We start from the raw sequence: 7,827 nt of genomic DNA, 5'->3' as shown, positions 1-7,827 counted from the left end.
CATGGATTCAAAGTGAGAGTAAAGAGGATGAAGCTTAAGCTATTTCTAGGAGATTTGGGAGAGGGAGAAAGTGAAGGAGAATGAAGGAGAAGGAGAAAAAAGATGTAACAGAATCCTTTTAACAGTTCAATCAACTTTGTTAATAGAACAAATTTTTATTTACAGACCGATATTTTTGTAATATTTTTCAATATTTTAAATATATTTTTGTCGATCATAAAATGGAAATTATTTTTGTCAACATTTTAATAATTTGAGGATAAAATTAATAATTTATTCTTATTATGAACATCAAATTAAAGCTTACTAATAATGTTTTTTAATAGGAGCACAATAATTATGTTTTTTTCTTAATACTATTCGTGGATCAAATTAGGGGTGGCAACGGATGAGGATAAAATTAATAATTTATTCTTATTATGAACATCAAATTAAAGCTTACTAATAATGTTTTTTAATAGGAGCACAATAATTATGTTTTTTTCTTAATACTATTCGTGGATCAAATTAGGGGTGGCAACGGAGCGGGTAGGGGCGGATTTTTGCTATATCCGACCCGCCCCGCACTACAAAAACCTGCACCAAATCCATCCCGCCCCTACCCGCTGGTAGTAAAATGTTAAAACCATCCATCTGGGAATTTGTTATCATAGTGTATTGAGCATTATGCTTTATGAAGTGCGGCAAAACAGTGTTACGAAGAAGGTAAAGGTACAAAATTGTGGTGGTGTGCTGTGGAAGAAGATAGGAAGGGTGTCATGTCCCAATAAGAGGGAGGAAAATAAAATGGAATTTGAAGAGGGGCTCCTGTGATGACACGTGGCAATCCGTATAAACGGAAGCATATTTGTCCCCCTCCGTTTCGCCTTGGCGGAATTCCCTTATCCTGATGATGATGACGTCATAACAAAAACAATCCACTTTATTGGGTCCAAATTCATTCATGGTCCTGGGCCCCACCCCCCCTTGGCTTTGTCGCGTTCCTCTTTCTCACCTCGCACTTTAGCATTTGTCTCCTACCATTTGCTACAGTGCGCATCCTTCCACCTTCTTCTTATCCTTCACCCCTCACACTCTCTCTCCTCTGCTTCTTTTCTTCTCCCCTTTTTTTTCCTTGTGGCAGTGATTCTGAACTCTCCACATTTATCATGTGAAGTTGCGAGAGCTTGCTTCTCTTCTCAGTTTCTGACTTCTGATCCGTCTCTCTATCTTCGATCTCTCTCGTTTCCGATTCCGATGGCTGAAAGTAACCAACTTAACCTCAACGAATCCAAGGTTTCTTTGCTCCTTCTTCCCACTTTTTGTTAAGTTTTTATCTCAGATTGTTGCGTGTTTCTCATGGTTTTGAGAATCCGAGCTTGTTTTCTTGCTCTTGCTTACTACTAACCTGATCACTTTTCTAATTTTTTTAATATTAATGAATTCTGCTATGATAATACGCCTGATTTAGGTATGTACTTTCCTGGATTCTGATTAGTGTTATGATTTTTGTTAACAGCTTCAGATTGTTGTTTTGGTTCTCTTTTTTCACATCTCAGCAATAAATAAATAAAAAAGAACCCGCTTTTATTTTTGTGGCTTATGTTTCTGATTTGTGTCCAAGATGAACCCGTTTTTTAGACGCTGAGGTTTTTACCCTTGAATGTTTTTTACTTTTTGGCCCTTTTGAGGTTAGATTTTGTCACTTATGTCTGCTGATTTTGGTAGTTCCCACTTTTGTGTAGCACTTAAGATGCTCAATCTATAGTGTCTTTGGGTTCAGCTTATGCTTGCCAAAACCTTTCCTTTATTTGCATTTATAATTTGTTTGGGGTTCCTTTTATGGCTATTATCTTATAGTGCTATCTTTTTTCCTATTTGATGTAGATGGTGGTTCCGCTAAATATGTGGGTTCTTATCTCCAATTTTAAACTGGCTTACAATCTTCTTCGTCGCCCTGATGGAACTTTCAACCGGGATTTAGCTGAGTTCCTTGATCGGAAAGTACCTGCCAATGCCAGCCCTGTCGATGGTGTGTTCTCGTTTGATGTTGTTGTTGAGCGTGAAACTAGTCTTTTTAGTCGAATTTATCGGCCTGATGAGGGAGAAAACCATGCAAGGACTCTTGTGGACATTGAGAAGCCTGTAAACTCTGAGGTTATTCCTGTAATCATATTTTTTCATGGTGGAAGCTTTGCACATTCTTCGGCTGATAGCGCTATATACGATACACTTTGCCGCCGGTTGGTAGGAATTTGTAATGCTGTTGTGGTATCAGTAAATTATAGACGTGCACCCGAAAACAGGTATCCTTGTGCGTATGATGATGGTTGGACGGCTCTCCAATGGGTCAGTTCTAGATCATGGCTCCAAAGTAGGAAGGACAAGAAAGTTCATATATACTTGGCCGGTGACAGCTCTGGTGGGAACATTGTACATCATGTTGCACGGAAAGCAGTAGAATCTGGAGTTGAAGTAATGGGGAACATACTTCTCAACCCATTGTTTGGTGGGGAGGAAAGAACTGAGTCTGAAAAGCGGTTGGATGGGAAATATTTTGTTAGAATTCAAGATAGAGACTGGTATTGGAGAGCTTTTCTTCCAGAAGGGGAAAATAAAGACCATGAGGCATGTAACCCATTTGGCCCCAAAGGAAGAAGCCTCGAAGGGATTCCCTTCCCGAAGAGCCTTATAGTGGTAGCTGGTTTAGACCTTGTTCAGGATTGGCAATTGGCTTATGCAAAAGGGCTTGAGAAGGCTGGCCAAAATGTGAAATTACTATACCTAGAGCAGGCAACAATTGGCTTTTACTTGTTACCAAACAACGAGCACTTCTCTACAGTCATGGATGAGATAAAAAGTTTTGTGAGCTCTGACCGTTCATAGGCTTAACTTTCATCTGATTGCAAGGACAGGTTAGAAGATTATGTAGGCAATTGTTATGGTACTAGACTTTTTTTAACCGAGTTGTGCTTCTATTTTATACTATAGGACCCTGCTCCCTGTTATTTGGCACTTCTCTGGTTTGAGATGTGTCATGATATCGGTGTAACCTGCATATAGCTGCATGAAGTTTTCCGGTGCACATCATCATCAATACCACTGATGTGGATAGGTAAGATATTAGGACAAAGGGAGCCATGACTGTCTGTTGAACCGTTAAGTTTAAGATTACCTAGTCTTTTCAGCCAAGAAGAAGGAAGACAGCAATGTGGACGTGACCTTGTGATAGGTAATCAGTGGGGGTGCGGTTTACATAGTTTATAGTTTATTTATATAATATATATAGCTAATTTTGGAAAACTGATAGTGAAAGTGTCGAATGGCATTATGGTGGTGTATGATTATACCTGTGCTATATTCATGTAAGCTTGTCAAGACTGTTAAACTGTTAGTATATTAATTAATGGGGTTGTCTTTCTAGTTCAACGATGGACAAACTCTGCCAATGTAAATGGAATATATATATATTTTCTGTCTAATGTTGAAACTTGTATTGGTAGTATGTTGGTTTCTGTTTATACATCGTATAGTTGGTCAGTGTGTGAATCGTTGTTCATTATAAAAGAATAATAAAGGTTATGGAAGGATGAACATTTGTGTGTACTTATTGCAACTTCTTGTCTTGGCCATGATTGAATATTAGAAAGTTTGGATGGCAGAACTACAGAAGATACTGGAATTGTCTAGCTTGGAAAAGCAAAAACGCATTCATGTGTTGCTAATGCAGGGACATCCCTCTGGTCTTTCTTTTATATACAAGTGCCCCCACATCAATCACTGGGCACAGCACCCGCACCAGTGGAAACTGGAAAGCCTCCAGTGGTGGAGGACTCTTCTTGATCGATTCTTGAGTCATGCGTTATCTGGGGCCATTTATGTATAAATATAATAATAAATCCGATAAATACTTTGTGAACATCCCATATTGGACATATTGTAGTTGAAATCTTAGTTGAATTATGATAACGAACCATGTAACTGAGATTAATTAATCAGTTAGATTCATTCACCTAAATTCTAAAATATTTTCCCAAGAAATCACGATGACAGCTTTGATGGAACTGTCGGAACCATGGATATTCATTCATTATTTTCCTCATTAATCACATTTATCTGACGATGTTATGAAAGAATACGTTATACGTCGTTGGCTTAGCATTGTGTTCTGTTTTCTTGCTGCTTTTGGGACAGTTTTTTTTTATTCAAAGAAAGATTGAAAAGTGTACTTAAGGAAGGTAAGCAATTAGAAATTACAACAGCATAATGCTAATTTCATGGTACTAATTAGTTGACATACTTGCTCAGGGTTTTTACCTAATAAAAAGGCCAACGATGACTTTCTAATAATGGATTATATATGATTCAAGAGTGCCCAACTACTTGTTACTACCCTAAACCCAGTCAGTGCCCTTTGGCAACATAGGCAGCTAATGCTGCAGCCAAAATTGTAGTTGCAGAGGATACAACTGTCCACAAGCTTTTCATTTTATTTGCTGAAACCACAGAGCAATGCATCAACTCAAGTTGCTGCTTCATATCAGCCACCATCTTGTTCTTGCTCCTAAATGCCTTCTTGATTGCATTCAGTTGTTCAACATAAGGTTGCACTTCTTCTACGTCAGCCTTCTGCTCAATAGATAGCACTTCCTCTACACTCTCATTGTACTGACACACAAGTGCAGCAGTACTCTTCAACAATGCAAGTGCCTGGTTTGATTTGTTGTTGGAAAACTCAACCTTGGCTCTCAAATCTTCAGAGACTCGCCTTGCCTCGACAATGCTCTGCTGCAATGTATCCATTTCGTTAATCAATACACCCACGCGGCTTTCAATTGTCTTGTTCTTCTCAACTAGCTTCTCTTTCTCACTTATCATCTGGCTTAACTCGGTCGCCATTTCTTTGATTTTATCCTCCATTTCCTCAACTTGCAATGCCAAGCTCTTCACTTTGTTTTTCTCCTCATCATATCCCTTTTTGATGTCATCCCTCTCAAGCATTACCTCTTCAATGGAATCCTTGTAATGATTCACCTCAGATAGCAAGTGCTTGTTTCTCTCTTCAAAATCGCTGCATGATGCTTTCAACCTAAGCACAACATCTTTCAATCCATCCACTTCTCTTTGTAACTCGACAATTTCACTCTCGCGCTCAACTTTCAACATCTCAATCTCATTCTTCTCCCTAACAAGCATATCAATCTCATGCCCCCTATTCTCCAATTCTCTCTGAACCTTATCCAGAGCCTTTTGAAGGCTATCTCTTCCCTCTTTCAACATCTCAACATTCACCTCTATCTCCTCCTTCTGCTTCGCCAATGCTTCAATCTCCATTTCCATTGCCTCTTCCTTCTCCTCAGCCAATCCCAGACTCCCTTCCAATTCAAGAATCTTAGCACTCATCACTGCCTCTTCCTCGTGCAAACCGCATAATGATTCCTTGAGTTGCTTCATCTCCACTTCCATTTCACTGATTCTCGACTCCTTCGCAGTCTTCAGCTTCAAAACAGCATCCATCTCACCCCTCAACTCACCAATCACTCTCTCTGACTCAGCATTCTTCCTCAGAGCCAAGTCCCTCTCCTTCACCACCTTCCCAAACTCTCTTTCTTTCTTGTTCCCTTCAACAACCATCTTCTCCTGTTCCAGCTTCAGCTTCTTCACCTCCTCCGTAAGCTTCCTCTCATTGTTCTCGCTCTCAAAAAGCTTCTCCTTCAAAGCATTCGCATCGGCGACAACACCGTCGAAATCAGCCTTGATCTGATCCATCTCAGCCTCAAGGCAGGCATTGAGCTTGTCAATCTCGTTCCTCTCGGCGACCAACGCAGCGAAGCGGTGACCGGATTCCCGAATCTGCTGCTCCATGAGAACAAAAGCAACGAGGTTTTGGATCTCGAAAAGGACGGTGTCATCAGAGGCCATGGCGAGGTGAGAATGCAAGGCGTTCTGCTGCATTGAGGAACGGTTAAGCGCAGATTGAAGAGCTTCCTTGGCTTCAAGAAGAGACTGAACCTGTTGTCTGCGGTGTGCAGTCTCTTTAAGAAGCATGGAGTTGAGGTCCTTAAGGCTCTGAAGCTTCTCGGTGGAATCATCCATAGAGAGTGGTTGTTGAGGAACTTGTTGTTCGTGTTTGGATTGGTGGGACAGTTTCTTTTTGGCCATATTTGAGGATTGTGGTGCAGAAGAAGATAACGAGATTAGAGAAGGTTTTGCTTTCGTTCTTTCTTTCTTTGTTTCTAGTTTCTAGGGTTTATGTTGATTGATGGAGATGGAGTGTCTCTGTTTATGCGCCGTTGTGTAATATAAAGCGGAGAGAGAGAGAGAGAGAGAGAGAGAGAGAGAGAGAGTCGCTTTGTTGTTTTCTTTGCCCTTTGGAATTCAAATTCAAATTTTGGGTCCTGTCTTACTTTTTCATATTGGGCCATTTGGGCTTCTTAGGGTTGTTTATACAATTATAAGGTTTGAACATTGAGATATGGACACAAAAATACAATGACATAATATTTTGTTTAGTACATGAGATATAAAAAGAGATATTCTTGCTCTATTTTATATTTAATTCACTATCATATAAAATCCAAAAATATTAATTTTTGTATCTTTGTTTTTTGTGTTATATTTTTTAATGTCTTATTTTATGCTGTTCTTAAAATTAAATATTTATGCCTTGGGAAAAAAATAAATTTAACTAATGTGTATTTTTAAGATACATATCAAGAGTATTAGTAAAAATTTTAGAATTTTTATTTTAATGCATGTACAATAAAATGCACTAAAAACTTTGTAATTTTTTTTATAAAAACATTGATAATTTTATTAACATATATTCTTAAGACACGTGTTAATTAAATTAAAAAATTGATGTTACATTGATTAATTAAGTAGATACTTATTTGTGAAAAAACCGAATTATATAAGTCGACAATTAATTAAATATGAAAAAAAGTACTTAATTAGTCTTTATAATAGTAAAAAGAGTTGTGTTTTGGTGTATGTATAGAGTGTAGACTCTATTAACTATTGCTCCATCCTTTTTAAAATAAATATCACTTTTACTTTTTAGATTTATTAAAAAATTAATATATTTAGAAAGAAACATTGTCTACATATATTATAATTTGTCAATGAACCCAAAAAATAAAAAAAGTAAATAAATAAAAAGAGAGAATATATGATCATAGATTTAATTTAAAGGAGGTTTACATCTCATTTAATCTAATTCAAGGATAAACAAAGTATAAAAAAAAATTAAGTATACTAAATATATCGGTATTTTAATAATTTTAATCATTGATTTCAATGATAAAAAATTGAGTATATACCCATTTTGGTCCTCAAAGAATTTTAAACTGGACACTTTAGTTCCCAACTAAAATTAATTACTCGATTGGTCCCTAACAATTAACTCTGTCAGTCATTTAGGTTCTTTATTCCGTTAATTCTAACGGAGGACAAAATAGTCCCTAACAACTCTAACAAGGGACAAAATGGTCCCTGATCTCCTCGGTTCGGAAACGACATTGTTCTCTCCCAATTTCCATCATATCTCGCATAACACTAACAATCTAACACTGTAACATCAAACTATACAATGCACACTCTATAAATTTAATATTCACAAGAAAAAAAAAATCCTCCACGGGTTGAGTTGCTGATGTGATTTGTAATTTTAGAAAGATTGAATACTAGAGATAGATTATGTAAGTTTAAGATTGTACCAGAAGCGGAATCCTTTTGTGTCTTATATAAGGATAGATTGGAGACGGTACATCACTTGCTTTTTCATGTGATCGTATATGGAAGTTGTGGGGATCAATCTTGGTGGATTGGAGTGTGATTTGGGTTTGG

The 7,827-nt window shown here is 37.5% G+C and overlaps 2 protein-coding genes across 2 annotated transcripts; one reads left to right on the top strand and one right to left on the bottom strand.

Moving 5' to 3' along the window:
• On the top strand, positions 1,028 to 3,528 carry LOC107645864 (gibberellin receptor GID1C). The gene is made up of 2 exons (XM_016349993.2): positions 1,028 to 1,275; positions 1,867 to 3,528. The coding sequence occupies exons 1-2, from the start codon at positions 1,237 to 1,239 to the stop codon at positions 2,863 to 2,865; spliced, it is 1,038 nt and encodes a 345-aa protein (XP_016205479.1). The 5' UTR covers positions 1,028 to 1,236; the 3' UTR covers positions 2,866 to 3,528.
• Positions 4,174 to 6,327, bottom strand: LOC107645865 (cingulin-like protein 1). The gene has a single exon (XM_016349994.2). The coding sequence runs from the start codon at positions 6,139 to 6,141 to the stop codon at positions 4,384 to 4,386; it is 1,758 nt and encodes a 585-aa protein (XP_016205480.1). The 5' UTR covers positions 6,142 to 6,327; the 3' UTR covers positions 4,174 to 4,383.

Source organism: Arachis ipaensis, chromosome B06 (genome assembly GCF_000816755.2).
Source record: "Arachis ipaensis cultivar K30076 chromosome B06, Araip1.1, whole genome shotgun sequence".
Classification (NCBI taxonomy): Eukaryota; Viridiplantae; Streptophyta; class Magnoliopsida; order Fabales; family Fabaceae; genus Arachis; species Arachis ipaensis.
The sequence above is the reverse complement of the archived record's forward strand: the minus strand, read 5'-3'. Positions and strand labels throughout refer to the sequence as shown.